The 16866-nt window shown below is 40.6% G+C and overlaps 1 protein-coding gene across 4 annotated transcripts in view; it reads right to left on the minus strand.

The window, feature by feature from the left end:
* Positions 1-276: 276 nt before the first annotated feature.
* The window catches only part of prmt2ip (PRMT2 interacting protein), an 88551-nt gene continuing 71961 nt past the window's right edge, over positions 277-16866 (minus strand). For 3 of the 4 annotated variants that reach the window (XM_085972215.1, XM_085972214.1, XM_085972217.1), the window contains 2 exons: positions 7837-11492; positions 277-2785 (listed from right to left, as the gene is read on the minus strand). In XM_085972215.1, coding sequence (XP_085828341.1) covers positions 1776-2785; positions 7837-11449 — 4623 coding nt within the window. In that variant the 5' untranslated portion in view covers positions 11450-11492 and the 3' untranslated portion in view covers positions 277-1775. Of the gene's footprint in view, positions 2786-7836; positions 11493-14450; positions 14578-16866 lie in introns of those variants that run through there. The other variant, XM_085972216.1, reaches the window with a different exon arrangement.

Genomic DNA, 16866 nt, shown 5'->3' on the forward strand with positions numbered 1-16866 from the left:
TTCATCGCGATATTATGGTAGTACACAAGATGCTGCAATGATTGTTGGTGCCTCTCACTAGGCCGTATTATAGGGCTTCACTAGATTCATCCAAGCACCAAAAACAAGAGCAGAGAATGCCTACAGTCTGCGGCCATGTGCCGTGCATCAAATGTACCCCCCCCCCCGGCATCTGTGAGCACCTTATCGCAGTCATAAGCCATGACAGCAGTACCTCAAGCCATAACTCATATTTGTTACATACATTTGTCCAAAGAATGAAAGACAAACTTCAAAGTGGTTTCAAATCTTTATACAAAAGTATACACACTTAAGGTAGTTTGCAACAACACTGGGTTTTAGACCTACCATTTTCACATTTAGGCACAGTATTTCAATAACATAAATGACTCAAATAGGAAAATGTAACAATTGAACTGTAACTAGTTATTAGAAAAAGTACATATAAAACACTACAGTGTAACTACACTACTCTGCAGTTATGTTATCAATGCCCTAATTTATCTTAGTCTGTACAGCAGTAACATTTGTCCCAAGGATTTGTACGATGAACACTGTAGGATGGGTATAAGGAGGGAGGAGAAAGGGAGAGAGAATTTGTGTTTTATTTTATTGCATAATGAAAGTTTGAAAAGTACATTAGAAAAACAAATTACTAGCAAGTGTTTTGTAATTGCTGCCAATGAAAATTGGTTTGAACTGGATAAAATATTGAAACTGAGAAAGGCTCCTGTACTACCAGTCGTCAATTCTTGATAAATATCTTAACCAGCAGAGGCCAACAAGCAGCATTGTTTTTGCATTGGAGCATAATTGGCAGAACTCTGCTGGTACCTGCCTCAAGAGATGCAAGTGAACAGCGACAATTGTTCTAGTACTATTGAAAGTTTGTAACTAATTCTATGTTTAAATAATCTAATTTGCTGATCTGAACTTGAATGGCTGCGATACATTTACACAATGATTTATAAATTAACCACAGGTGGTGCACAACAGAAAACCCCGAGCGAGCTCATTTCTGCTGGGGATGTGGTTTGAGGAGCCACAACTGACCTCAGTAGCCTAGGGGCTAGAAAGAAGATTACAATTCCTATCCAGAGACTTCCCACTGGAACTGCAAGTGTGGGCATCCAGCAACAACTGGACCAGACTCTGCTGCAATGCTCCCCATAGCCAAATAGCCCACCAACACCCACTGTCTTGGCTCACACATGAAGAATGACTACTTGGGCAAGGACTGGAGGCTGCTGGCACATGTGGACTGTGCCCCCAAAGCAAGAGTCAGCACCTTCACAAGAGGAAGAGGAAAAAAAACACCTGGTTTTACTAATTTAGTGGTTTTGACAGTGGAGAAAAAAAAAGTGCACCATGTAATTTTATCTAGAAAACCATCCAGTCATTCATACTTGGCTCAGGAATTACAATGGGATGAGATTTGGTACATTACAATTCTTTCCTTGGATTAAATAATGTTTGGAACAAGTATACCTTTATCTTCAGTTGACTCCAATAGGAACATTATTTGCCCTAATTTCCTTCCAGCATTTTCAGATGCCAGTGAAAAATCAGAGCACACAAAATATTCTGCGCCTTTGGAATGAAGAACTGCAGACGTCTTTTCCCCTGCAAAGTAAACTAAATAATGACGACTTGCTGTGCTTCTCCCACAGACATACAAAATGTACACTTCTACCTCGCCAGTCACTGACAGGTGTCAGAGATTACCGTTATAGACGCAAACAAAAAGGCTAAAGCATAATGCTTAGTTTTACAAGTCAGTCATCAACCCTTAGCCACCCCTTTTCATAATCCTGCAAGAGTTCAAGGTAGTACTGCCAGTCAGGTTCAGTGTCATATTTAACTTCATACACAGTCTCTAAAGGATTCTGGTGCTTTTCGTGCACTCGGACCACTACACCTTTATACCAGGACTCGGATTTATCATTTTCCTCATACAGGTGTCGGATACGTTTGCCCACTAAATTTGGGTACTCTTTTCCCTGACGTTTTGTGAAGCGTAGAGGTTTCGCTATCTTCTGATCCAGTCGCCGGCGAGCATGCGTTAATGAAGGTTTTCTTGTAGTCATGATTGGTTTCAGCACTATATTTCTACATGGAGCAGTCTGCACTGGTTTCTGAAATTTTAACCGCACAATTGAACCACGAAGATGCAGCACTTTAGATGTGCTTCTAGTTGGCCTCAGTGCACCATTGCTCTTTTTCTTTACTGGCATTGGAGAATCTTTGATCTTTACAGTGGGGGAAATGTCCTCATTGACGGACACTCGATTCAGTCTAACCACCAAAGTACTGCCCTTCTTTTCAAAATTACCTTTGCTGAAAGCCTTTTCCTCCCAAAGTCCTTTCGTTCTCTTTCGTAACCTTCTCGGACCTGGCTGGGACTCCTTGCCCGACTGCACTGTACCAGCATCTTGATCCGGTTCTGTGCAGGAAGTTTTCTCTGAATGGACAACCGACGATGGCTTTACTTGATGTGTGGATTGCGAACCGCCGCTTGAATTAGTACACGCAGGGTCAGAATTTACAGAGGAGGATGCAGCTTTGCTTTTCCTTCGTCTTTTTCTTAGCTTTACGTCAAGTCTGGCTACGGTGACGCCGCTGTCAGGCTTCTCTGCTGAGCAAGTAGTGTTTGCTACCGTCGTTTTGTTTCTCGTTTGGGTCTCTCTGGTAGAACTAGCGTGCGTTTGCCGATTTTTATTACCACTCCGGTCAGCTGGATTCGGAGCGATAGTCGTCTCCTTCAGGTTTTCATCCTTTTGCTCACCTAAAATAAAAAAGGCAAAAATCGTATCCCATTAATATTGCAGATAATCAAATCAATATTTATGAAAGAAAACAAAAACAAAAAAAATAAAAGTGCTACAGGATTCAAAACACTGGTTAAGAGATACCTGCACTGGAGCATCTAGACCAACATGTGAAGGTAGATCTGCAAAAAACAAATTTATTTACAGTGATCTTTAACTATTAATGTAAGACTTAAGTCTAATATATTCCAACTAGGTTGGTTTGATAACACTGGTTTCTAGTACTTGCTGCCTAGAAAATATTTTCAATAAGAGTTTCAAAACTGCTGGCCCACGACTAACACGATAGTTAGGTTTAAAAAAATCTGAAGCCTTTATCTCGTGGTAATAAGATCCTTCTCCCTTCCCCTCCCCTTTGTAATTTCCCAGGATTAGCTAGCTCAGATTCAGGAGGGCAAAAATGGTCTTTAGCCACGGTAATATCAACCATGGGACACCATTTGAAACATCGAAACAGGACATAATTAACCGAGACAGAAAATCTACCAAAAAACAAAAAATTCCAAATTGAATTTAAATTTAAATGCATGTAGAAAGATGCAAAAACGTCACAAGACGCAAGGCACAGAGATCCTCGATTTTTATTACAAAAAAAAGGCTCTACACGACGAGTATTTTCTAAAGCTTGGGGGCGCGGAATTTCAAACACATCATGCCATCCCCAATCAAATGACACCTTCCCTTTCTACACAGTCACTTCTTCATTAGTTCAGTCAAGGTCAGTGGTAACTTTTGTCAGAAAAGTAACAGAAAGTAAGTCATTTAAACTTCCCCACTGAGCAATTTTTGGAACAGGAAAAGTAACACAACCAAATTGTTACTAGGATGCCAAAATCCTCAACCTGCCTAGCAAACGACAAGACTGGATTTTTGCCTCTAATGCATTTAAAATAAAATCAGCCCAAGATCTAAAGTTCCTCAATCGCGAACAGGATTTGCAGAGGGTAGGAAAGTCGGTATATGAAAGAACAGTCCTTAGTTAAAAGAGGTTAGGAATTCATAAAGAAACACCCAGGATAGAGGCACAACAAAGCTGTTGGAAAGAATTCAGACTAGGGCTTGGATGGTTTGGGGCTTCAATGTATTGCCGAGGAGGCTGAAAAACCTAATGAAAAGGAGTGCGGGCGAGACAGGTGTAGATGTAGGGCACAACATAGGATCTGTAAGAAAATATTAGTAGGGCTGGAAAAATTTGACAGCAAGGTAGAGACGGAGCTAGGAGCAGGGCTGAAAGTAATTTTACAGCGGGACCAGGAAATTTGAGGAAGGCTGGGATTGGGACACGCATTGGAATGGCACTGGTGTGAAAATGGCGATGCGACGGTGAATTAGAGTAAAAATCGCTGTTCAAGGAAAGAAAAAAAGTGGTATGGGGAAAAACAGTTCAAGCACAGAAGTATAAAAAAATCTTAATAAAAACTGTAGAAATGGTTCTCAACTTCATAGAAAGTTGAAATGCAGAAACTGCAATAGAATGGGGAAAATTGAGGGGCGAGCGGTCTAGAAGCTAAGCTGCTAGGAGACAGCTCTGTCCCGAAGCACAAGGGGATTTCATACAAGGCAAAGCCAACTGCCTTGGTTCACAGCAATGACTTTCGGTTGAGGCTAATTTCAAAGACTGTAAGCAGTACTTTGTGATAAAGCCATTAGGTAATAGATTCAGTTTAAAATATTCCAACATTTCAAAAATACCAAGTTTTCATTGTTGACTTGTTTTCGGTTAGCCCAACTTAATTTGATAGGATTTTGCAAGTGAATCAAGCGAGAATTCCAAAGTGACTTTCAAGTTCATTATTTTTTTTGAAAACTCTTGAATTTCTCCAAGTTTCCATCCTTTTCTCTGAAATGATGCAAACCCCACAAGCACTAACAGCGCTACAGAATATTACCCGTGACCATTTCACGTGAACCTTCGACAATGCATGTCTGCAACCAAGCCAGATTCTGTTCTCATCCGACGTGCCCACGTGCACTTTCCAGCAGAGGTCATTAGATAGGAATCGGGAATGTTTTCCCTTCTCCACTGCAACCTCCTAACTACTGCCCCAGATACATCTGATTGTCTCAGCAACGACTGGGAATAGAAGCTGGGCATAAGAGTTACACTGGGTGGCGCATTTACTCACTAGGCTATTGGTACAGCTCAAAATCTGAACATTTAACACAATGGTTACTCCACTTCCAAGTTGCCACGAGGCTGGTTAAGGCACAACACAACACATTCAATGTTGCACCTAGCCCCATATGCACTTTAAAAGTGGTTCAGTATACCTCTACAGGTTTACGGGAGAGTCTGTTTTATATTCATGGAAGCACTGGTTTATCCATAGACTAAAACTTTGATTATACAGTAGCAAAGGCTGTAACTTTTGACACGGGCATCAAGGGTCCTGTGAAGCCAGAGAAAGGCAGTGTTTGACAGCGAGGTAGAGACGGAGCTAGGAGCAGGGCTGAAAGCAATTTTACAGCGGGACCAGGAAATTCAAGGAAGGCCGGGGTTGGGACCAGCGTTGGAATGGCACTGGTGTGAAAATGGTGATGCCACTTTTTTTTCCTTCCCTTGAACAGCGATTTTTACTCTAATTCACCCTGTCGCATCACCAATCACGGCAAGTTACTCTCCTCAGCTGAATGAATGTGCTTAGCCTCTCCCCACCCACTAAAGTGAAAACACAAGAACAAGCGGTGGCGAAATAAAAAGCAGTTTGATTAACATAAAACATGTCCGTGACTTTGCCCCAAGTTTTATATGACTGACATTTAACCACGACTAACCTATGGTTTCCCCCAAAATTACAGCCACTAAGGAAAACCAGTAAACTCCACCTCCATTAGTAGTAAACGGACTCCATTTCATTAATACTAAGTGGCCTCTCGGACGTAAAACTCGTAAACAAAAGCAAGCAAGAAAACGAAAATTGAAAATAAGCATCAAAAAAGGAAAATAAAAGCAAGAGAAAGTTAAAAAAAAAGTCGAGGAGGTAGAACACATTACAGGAAACTCGTTTAAACGGCACCTAAATATCTGCAATTCTCTAATAACCGGCAAAATTCTCACTCCGAAAACTACAGTATACAGTCGTTTAGAAGTTTTGTTTTACTGTTAAGTAATTAAAGAGTTATGGATTACCCTCAACTGGCAGTACTGTACTTAATCAAGCATCTTCCACCATCCGTTTAACAACATTCTGTAGGTGAGTACCCAATTATACTGCAAGTTTCTTGATTTTTTTAATTTTTGTTTGTTAAAAATAGCCTCGGTAGATAACCCTCTCCATTATCTGGAATTTTTAATCAACCGGCAACACGCCGGTCCCGTTAGTGCCGGATACGAAAGAGTTTCCTGTACTCCACATGCTAGATGCCAGCGCCTACCATTATGCTTTACCAAAAATCCTAGCAACAATCCTGCAGGTAGGTCAGGAGTTGGAATTTTAGTTAAGATTAATCTTCAGTCTTCAGATATAATTGTAGTCATTTTTAGAACTTAGAAAAACCATGTATTAAAAGTGTAATATTTTGAAATGATGTAGCACTTTCTTAAAAAATAATTTCTCTTTGGTAAAACATTAGCCAACACAAAACCCAAAATCTACATTTCTTGGAGACAGCCATTCACATCATTAACTTGATGGGACTTGTCCATGGGAATTAGAAAATTAGAGATAGCACTTACTGTACTAAGTTGTGTTTATTAAAAAAAAATTTGGGGGGGGGGGAAATAATGTGATGGCAGCATCCATCAGGAATGGATGAGAGTTTCAGTTCTGACCTGCTTGGCTCCTGCCATGAGCCATATTGAGCAAGCAGGTGCTATGGCTTCCCTGAGCAAAAAACAAAAATGGGTGTGGGGAAAACCTCCTCTCTCCTCCATCACCCAGATAAAGCCATACTTGGGAGATCACTAGCATCTTCCAGTGACTTCTGCCCTCTTAACTGCACAGGATCAGTGAATTGTAAATCGAATCACCGGGGGTTGGGGTTCACTAGCACGCAGGATGAAGGAAAGTCCAATAAAGCTAATTAGATCATGACATTCAAACCCACACTTTCTATTCCGTTAACTTCGAGCCTCATCTTGAGCCATGTCAAAAACCGAACATTTTATGTTGGAAAAGTAAACACCAATATCAAATTTGTCAACCAAATAATTGAACACACAAGTAAAAGCATTATCCATTCATTCCCTCCCTTTAAAATCATTTTTTATATTCCTGCTTTTTGCTCAACTTACACCCAAAACCAGTTCCCAAGTCTTCTCAAATCCAATTGTCTAAAGTTGGACCCATCAACAGCTAGAACTAAAAACCAGGGATAATTTTCATACTGTCTTTTCAAAAATAACCTGCGCAGTAGGCGTAAACCAAGCATTTAAACAATATATGGGTTATATAATGTGGAAAACTGGTACATAAGGATGTTTTCAAGAAGGCTGGTCACTTCCAGTTCCCATACAGTTAACTGTTTGACGACTGTTATAGTATTTCTGCACCAAAAGAAAAGTAACAAGATTAGTTTTATAAATTAGTGGTTTGGGGTTTAATATACTTATCCTACAAGATCCAACATTAGCATTTTAATAGAAAGAATAGGAAACATGCAGATTTTGAAAGTGGCAATGATACATTAGCATGCAAAGAGTTAACAGGTTAATCCTTGTAAGATGAAGATGGCATAAGGGATAATTAATTGGGAAAGAGAGTGTGTGAAAAGAGGCAGGCAAATATAAGTAGTTGTAGTGTAGTTTGGGAAGTGACATTACGATTCAGTGCATTTATGCAGAGACAATAGGTTATTTATGAAATTACAGTAAAATAACCCCAGCGATACCAACATTTGACTTTTAGTTCAGCTAACGCAGTATTTTTTTTTTTTTTTTTTAATTTCAAAGTTAAAAAGAAAAGTAGCCAGCTTGATAACCATATAAAAAAGGTCATTTCCCCCAAGATCAGACTTGCCTGAAGAACTACTCTCAGCCAAGCGCAAAGAAAAATGCCAAAATACTCACCAAGACGAACTTTCACACAAGAATGCCAAAGAACATTCAGCAAGTCTCGATAGATCTCGGGCAACTGCTTCAAGGAAAGCAGCTTGATTAGTCTGGAGGAACACCTTTGAAGCTGCAATTCACTTTGCAGTTTCTTCTCCTCTGAAAGGGTGGCTGGTCGCAGTTCTATTTTGTGCTCCTGAAAAACTTGATCAATCATTGCTCCCTTGAGGCTGGAAAACAGTTTCTCCTTCACCAAATAGATTGGAATAAAAATCGCACCGGCCCTTATTACATGGGGAAATGGGCATACTTTAGTAAAAAGATAGGTCTCCAGGCGAGAAAGCAGTTTTTGCATGGTCGGTTGAACTTGCCCATAGTTGTGCCAAATCGCTCTGGATTTTGACATCAATACCTCAAAGTTTCTGGTACCATACTTTGACTTAAGTGAAGACTTCAATTTTGGATATTCCTCGTCATCGTTCTGCACGTCAATGTCCTGCAAACACACACGCAAAACTTCCTCCGACGTTTCAGCCACAGACTGTGCAATCATGTCACACAGGGACTGGTGAAGTTGCACAAAATAACCGTAAGCGTCAGTCTCGCTCTGCATTAATAGGCCATTACCGGGCACACTGACTATTATAGTTTCACAAGGGGGCTTTTTAGCTTCTGGAACAGGGCTCAGTGATTTGGGCACATCAGGTAATATTAGCTTCAGAGGTCGCAGAATTAATGTCAAAGGGTCAACTGGTCTAATTGAACTAAATTTATTAGCTTCAGTAGGCTGAATTGGATTCGTTTCACCAACTTTTGCAGGGGCAGGTCTCAGTATTTTATATTTACTCATTTCTATCCTATGGTAGTTACTCATGTTGCTGGTTTCAATAGAGGTTGTAACAATAGTCTTTTCTCCATGCTCTCCAGGGAGTCCTTTGCTTTCATGTTTCTCTGCATTACTCACAGATTCTGCAGGATTGCCTTTCTTTTCTTCATTTAACATTTTTGAACTTTTCAATTCTTCTCCGAACCCACAAGAAACTGAACAGGTTTGCTGAGTGGCATCCACAAGTTGATTTTTATTCTTAATACGGAGGTCCAAGGCCATATCAGCATCCATTTTGTTCATCCCAAGCTTTTCATCAACATGGTCACCGGCACAGCTTGCGTTACAATTATTACTCTGGTGTGTGCCATTTCTGAGCCTACTGTGGTTAGGAGATAGATTAATGTCTGGATGATTAATGTCTTGATGCTGAATGTCTAAAGAGTTCTTTTGGATTACAGTTTTATTTAGCTCGTCTTTTCCTGTTGCGCCTTTTTCGTTCGTGGATTCTACGCACACAGGGTTGTTTTTCTTCAATTCAGCCTTCTTGGCTTGCAATTCATTGATGACCTTTGAAAGCCTACTAGGGCTATGCTTATTTGAATCCAGTTCGATGACCTCTTTTCCTGATGCGCATTTTTCGCTCATGGATTCTACGCACACAGGAGGGTGGGGTTTTTTCAATTCACCATTCTTGGATTGCAACTCATTGATGGCCTTCGCAAACCTAATAGGGCCGTGCTTATTTGAATCCAGGTCGCCGACACCACCATAACTGCAAGTTTGTGTTTTATTTTCTGAAGAACAGGAACAGGTTAAAGATTTGTCACAATCTGACTGACATTTTAGACATTTTGAAAAGAACAGACCCGTGGCTTCCAGGTAAGCTTTGTAAGGTGCCAAACTGAACACATTGTTTATGACTGGCATCGGAGGGGAAGCAGGAGGAGTTGCTCTCTTGTCTTCCTTAGAAGCAGGAGGGGAAGTAGGAGAGAAGTTCATCTCCGATGTTCTTCTGGTTGGACTAATATTGTAACTCTTTGGTGGGCTTTCCAGTCTACCTTCTACTGGTTTATTGATATTTTCACTTTCTTTACTGAATACAGACCTTCCATGATCACTGTTGGATGAAATATGAATGCTTGGGATAGGTTCCTGCATATAAATGTCCTTTGGTCGTTGATCTGCAGGAGTGCCAGCAGGTCTCTCAAATGTCCCCTTCAGGTGTTTTCCAGACAGTACCGGGTGAAAGGCACTGTGCTTACTTATCAACTGTTGCTGACCAACGTATTTCTGATTATAAAGCGAGTTTAATGAATTGTAGCACCTTTCATCTGTTTGCGCATCAACGATGACACGAGGCCTGAAGTGCAACATGTCCGGTGAAGGATGCTTTACATTGGCTAGATCTTGGGGAGATGCAGACACTTTTTTTCCAGAAGGACTCGGTGACTCAAACTCTGTTGGTTGTGCTACAGGATGAAGCAAGGGATCGGTCATGGGGACACTTTTCTGCAATGAAGGAGGAGGGGGACGAGCAGGATAGCCTAGAGATTCCGAAGGCGGTGGATAAGGATTGCCCGGACTGAGTTGACCTGCAAAATTAGAACTGGATACTGGCATCCGCCCACCTGTGCCTGGAACTGGATACTGGCACCCGCCCACCTGTGCTTTGTAGCTAGGTGGATGCAACAATGAGTAAGTACCCACGTTTGGCTGGTTTGAAATAGTGTTTTGAGAGTGTATAGCTTTTGGCTGAATTGGCATTGGATACTTTGGTGGCGATAGCTTATCACAATACAAAGGTGGCTGCATCTGGTGCCCATCAGCTGCTGCAAATGGGTGTACGGGAACTTTCCGGAAGTCTTGGAGGTTGTGCACAGTTGCGTTGATGCGACTTGATGCGTTTCCGTTAGAGTTTTCATACGAGAGTGCAGAATATCTGGGATCTTGTAGGACATTCCTACTGTAAGCTCCATATCCTTGACACAGAGGTGCATGCACTCCAGGTAGTCTTCCAGTTTCTTTGGCGATTCTGTCCACAGGGCTAGTCTGTATATTGCCGGATTCATGATGCAACGGTTTATTTTTCAAAAGAGGATTACCATATTGCAGGTTATGCATCAGTTGATCGTTAGCCGCAATTAAACAACTTGAGGTAACCGGCGGCGGCATTCTCCATTCCGTTTCTTGTCCTCTTCTACGAAAATGATCCGCTGAATTTTCCAAAGAGCAGCCAGCCCCCGAACAACAGACACTATTTCTATATACAGGTTGCGGAAATGCTACATTTACACACGAGGTCGAAATTAAATTGTGCTTTCCGGCTGCGGAAGAGCAGAGCACTGGCGGGAGAGTCTGGCCATTTCTCAAGCTCTTCTGCCGTTCGACAAAAGTGACCCATTTTGACCGAACATTCATCAAATCTTTCACCAAATCAAGCTTATCCTTCTCATTTACAGATGGCTGAAATGCTGGGGATACAGTTTCAGGCTCTGTCCGATACAAGTGGCTGCCGAGACGGGAAGAGTCACTTGGCTGCGACTGGATAGTTGGATTACCCATATGGTGCAAATAAGGTCTTGGCTGGCTCCAGACTCCTGGTAGGTCAGTTCCATCTCGATTTCGGAGATGATATGCTAAATAAGATCCAGTGTACTTAAGGGGATTTTCATGAGTATAATCAGGTAGGGGGCTGGGCTTACAAAGCCCTGGTGATAATCCATTATGTTCATTCTCCAGTCGAGGTATCTTGCTACAAATAAGCGAATCCATACAATCAAGATTTCTTTTATTAGCCATCATGATGCTTCCAGTCTTTTATCCGCTCCAGATAAAGGAAAAGAGCCTTAACCAGAAAAGAAAGAGAACAGAAAGTTAAAATTAATCATAGCTTTGTGAAGTTTTAAAAGTGACACGATCGTGGTTAAGAGAACTATAGAATGTACATTACATAATTAACAAACAACTAGATGTTTATGGAACATGGCAGCCTGTGCAAATATAGACTTGTTCCAGCGTAGCCTAATTTTCAACATTCTGCCACAGTTTGAATGTATTTCAGCATCATGAAAGAAAAGACTTGCATTTATATAGCACCTTTCACAACCACCGGACGTCCCAAAGCACTTACAGCCAATGACGTACCCTTTGAAGTGTAGTCACTGTTGTAATGTGGGAAACGCAGCAGCCAATTTGCGCACAGCAAGCTCCCGCAAACAGCAATGCGACAATGACCAGTTAATCTGTTTTTGTTAGGTTGGTTGAGGGATAAATATTGGCCCAGGACACCGGGGAGAATTCCTCCTGCTCTTCTTCAAAATAGTGCCACGGCATCTTTTACATCCACCTGAAAGGGCAGACGGGGCCTCGATTTAACATCTCATCCAAAAGACGGCACCTCAGACAGTGCAGCGGCTCCCTCAGCACTGCACTGGGAAGCGTCAGCCTGGATTATGTGCTCAAGTCCCTGGAGTGGGACTTTGAACCCACAACCTTCTGACTCAGAGGCAACTGTACCACAGCTTGATAAGAATGAGGAGTCAGAATACACACACACAAATTGTGAATCAAAAGACTAGGGTTTTCTCTGGTCTCCTAACCCATTTTTCACTTTAGTTGTACTTGAATCTTCTACAAACGCTGTGACACACGTCTGTGCTCTTTGCAGTTTGCAAGTTTCATTTGCATCATCAGGATCACAAATTTTAATGGGGCAATTCTTAATAAGGTTTACAGAGTGAGGACTCGACTTGTCACTATCAAAATGTTTTATTAAATGGTTTACAAGTTGCAAATAAAAATCCCAGTTATCTGACCCAATTTGTGGCATGCTTATCCTCCTGTGAATAGACTTGCCTCACTTCCTAGTTTAAAAAAAAAAATCTTCCTGAAGATCAGTTACTTGAACCATTTATATTACCAGCCTCTCACTATTAGTCACCTCCTACCAGCCAGTCACAAGCAGTTCAACTGGATTATATAAATGAATGAATGTTAAGTACAGTATATGATGCTGGTTTGACTAGCAATCGATTAGTTCTCACACTTTAATTATCGACCATGTTTACATCAAGTACTGAGTACAAACAGCAGAACTGAAAAGGAATTTGAAGGAATCCATTCAAAGTTGCAAGTTGTTGTGAAATATTCAAAAGCAAGCGTGCAGGACTTTCTAACTAATTTCAGGGGAGTCGCACCATTGCTACTATTAGCACATTTGCAACAGAAATTTACATGGATGCTAGACAAGACACCAACTTTTTAAAGAATGCCATTTCTTCTCAAAGCTCAGAGCTCGGAGCTCCAACGCCATCTGTTGTGGAGCTTGCACGAGGACTCGTGGAGAAGTACAAGAAAGCAGCAGTTCAACTGTGCTACACGCCACTGAATAGAAGGGCTCAGCTGATGCCTCAAAAAAGAGAGTGCATCACAAAATCACAGTGAATAGAAATCTCAAACTAGTAATAAAGTTTTTAATTAGCACTGCACAGACAGGTATCCAATGGACAACTGACAGTCCAATTAAGACAGTAAACAAAAGAATCAAGTCTAAAAATTGAACTATTAGTACATTTACAGAAGATGGAGGCAGAACTTCAATATGCCAATATTTTCTCCAAATTTGACTCCTCCACACGGTTGGATAATCAAATATAGATGCACAGTAATTGCTACGTACAGTGTAAGCGCTTTGCAGTATGCTCAATCAAGATTGGAGCCTGAGGATTATGGTGGTGAACCAATACAAAATAATACTGTTACACTAATTGTAAAAAATCTTCTACAAACTGGGTTGTTGTCTGCAAGTCTTAAAAATGACAGAAACCCGATATAAAAACGGTTTTGATATGGTCACGGAAACCCATAATCTCATTATCCAAGTCACCTGTTTTGATTACCCGTGTACCTATATGCTACAAGGCGCCATCAATTGAGGGGTTTAAGCTAAAACTCAACTGATCTCTGTGCTGTGATATTATCTCAAATCAAAAGATGATTTACAGCCTTTTGAGTAATTATTTGCTGCTACGTGTGAATATACACTTCTAAAGGCAAGTGTTTCTTGTAGTTATGCAAAGTCGGTGGTGAATTATTGTAACATTAATAAAAAAGACAATATAATCAACTGCACTTATGACTTATAATACAACAGGTTGTGTACTTAAGATTTTTTCATGCTTATAATTTTTTTTTTTTTTTTTTTTATAAAAAGATGCAGTTTTTCCAAACTACCAGTAAGTGGCGCATGTACACAAGATTTCCAATAAGGCTTATTACAATGCCCTTTCACAGTAGAAGACATTACATGTGCATCAAACCCACTTTGCTGCGAGGATGGTCAGGTTGCTCGTTTTAAAAGGTGCAACATCAAGTGAAAAATAAATTGTGGAATTTACAAGATTTTTCAGGGAATTTCGGTTGAACTGAAGATGACTCATTACAGTTAGAAACGTTTACCATTGACTTCAAATTGTGTTTAAAATCATAAGAAAAATGTACACTTAGTATTAGAATGTTAATATTAAAGCACCAGTATAGAGGGGTAGCTTCCCCCATTCAATGCCTTCTCAGGCAAGTTTCAAAAAGAATATTCCTCATCCAGAAAAATGGTCCAGTATGCATTGATCGTAATTTTTTTTTAAATCCAAGTTTTGTATCCTTGATTTTCCTGTTCATGACAACCAGTGCAAAACGTCACCACGTAAGAAAAAACTCCTAAATTATTAATCTGCTATCGCATCTTGTATATAAAGTGGTCACAACAGCACAAATAATTAAATGATGTAACAAATACAATCCATACCATTATAGATCTTTACTGACATGGTCCATCATTAATCCCACACAGATTTAAGAAAAAAAAAGACACGCACAAACAAAAACTCGGCACATCTGAAACTTTAGGGAACTCGACCTACGTCCTGCACTGCAGCAGAAGCAAGAACGAATGGAAAGTCTTGGGTGCTGTCTGCTGCCTGTTTGGCAAAGGAAGCAGACTCGTGACAATCAGTGCAGGATCAGCCAATAACCAGCTGCCAAGTGCACTCTGTGAAGAGCAGCTATCAGCAGAGATTGCAAATATTTTTTTTTAATCCACTGGCCACTATTAATCTAACTACACAGTGTTTTCAATCATGTACTGACAAGCAGATTTAAAAACTGAAAAGATAAGCAAATTTATATCTAGATTAAATCACAAAATTTGCCTCGTGCTCTAGTAGCTGTGAACAATGAATCTGAATATAATTTAAGCATAGGTCCTCTTTCTCAGTGCTTCTATTTTCAGCTGAAGCTATATAGAGTTTTCTCCTCCAGTATAAAAAAGTGAAACAACACTTCGCTTTCAACACTTGCCAGCTGTACAACACTGAACAAGGATTTTAAAATGAAACTTTTGGCAAACAACAAAGCTTTTCTTTTTTTTAATAAATGAAAAAAACACACACACACACTAGATATCCTGCCTCTATTTTATATCATTTACCTTTTCAGGTTCTGTAAAAGGTGAAACCTACTAATTCAATTTTAAAAGGCATCCCATGTTGAAGCTCTCGGGAAAGAAAATCACTTTGAAACATGTCTGAATTCAATGTATTCTACTGATGCCAATGTTAATAAACAATCTGCTTTCATAGAAAAAAAAGGCACCGCATCGATGGTTGAGTTAACACAATTTGTTTAATTTGGATGAAAACCCAAGGGGGAATGCCAAGATTCCCCAATCTGGCATGCTGACTATTTGTTCTAAATCGTTGATTTAATCCCAAAACTAATGATGTCAGAACCATGACAAAAGTAATAAAAGTGCCAGCCTTATATTAACATAATTCCCTCTGCATTTTCACAGTGCTACCATTCAAATGATTATAGGTGCCTAGCCACAAAATCTGCTGGAGGGAAAGTGGTAAAAGGAACAGAGGGGGTATTTAATTGCCACCAGTTAAAATATTTTCACAATGTCTTAAGAGAACCCTTACATCGGATATACGGCACAGAAACAGGCCATTCGGCCCAACCAGTCCATGCCGGTGTTTATTCTCCACTCGAGCCTCCTCCCGTCTTTCCTCATCTAACTATCAGCGTAATCCTCTATTCCCTAATATGCTTGTCTAGCCTCCTATTCGCCTCAACCACTCCCTGTGGTAGCGAGTTCCACATTCTCACCACTCTCTGGGTAAAGAAGTTTCTCCTGAATTCCCTATTGGATTTCTTAGTGACTATCTTATATTGATGGCCTCTAGTTATGCTCTTCCCCACAAGTGGAAACATTCTCTCTGTATCCACTCTATCAAAACCTTTCATAATTTTAAAGATCTCTATTAGGTCACGCCTTCTCTTTTCCAAGAGAAAAAAGAGACCCAGCCTGTTCATTCTTTCCTGATATGTATACCCTCGCATTTCTGGTATCATCCTTGTAAATCTTCTCTGCCCTCTCCAGTGCCTCTATATCCTTTTTATAATATGGCGACCAGAACTGTACGCAGTTCTCCAAGTGTGGTCTAACCAAGGTTCGATACAGGTTTAGCATAACTTCCCTACTTTTCAATTCTATCCCTCTAGAAATAAACCCTAGTGCTTGGTTTGCTTTATGGCCTTGCTAACCTGTGTCACAACTTTATGATTTGTACTCGAGATGCCTTTGTTCCTCTACCCCACCTAGACTCACACCCGCCAAGTGATAAGTGACCTCCCTATTCCTACCAAAATGTAATACCTCACATTTATCTGTGTTGAACTTCATTTGCCAATTATATGCCCATTCTGCAAGTTTATTAATGCCCTCCTGTAATTTGTTGCAGTCCTCCTCAGTATTGACTTCTGGGGAGGGGTAATTAATTTGGTGTCATCCGCAAATTTAGAAATTGTGTTTTTGATTCCAAAGTCTAAATCGTTCAAATTGTGAACAGCAGTGGTCCCAGCACTGATCCTTGTGGAACACCACTACTCACCTTCTGCCACTGTGAATAGCTACCCTTTGCTCCCACTCTCTGCTTTCTGCCTTGAAGCCAGCTAGTTATCCATTCTGCTACTTGTCCCCTGACTCCGCATTCTCTGACCTTAGAATCATAGAAATTTACAGCACGGCAGGCGGCCATTTCGGCCATTCGTGTCCGCGCCGCTCGACAAAGAGCTACCCAGCCTAATCCCATGACAAAATAACTAGGGAAATGAATCAAATAACTTGTATCCCCTAGGGGACAGCATTAAAAGATGTATTC

The sequence above is a fragment of the Somniosus microcephalus genome, chromosome 32 (genome assembly GCF_052327205.1).
Source record: "Somniosus microcephalus isolate GS21.2 chromosome 32, FLI_Smic_1.0, whole genome shotgun sequence".
Lineage (NCBI taxonomy): Eukaryota > Metazoa > Chordata > Chondrichthyes > Squaliformes > Somniosidae > Somniosus > Somniosus microcephalus.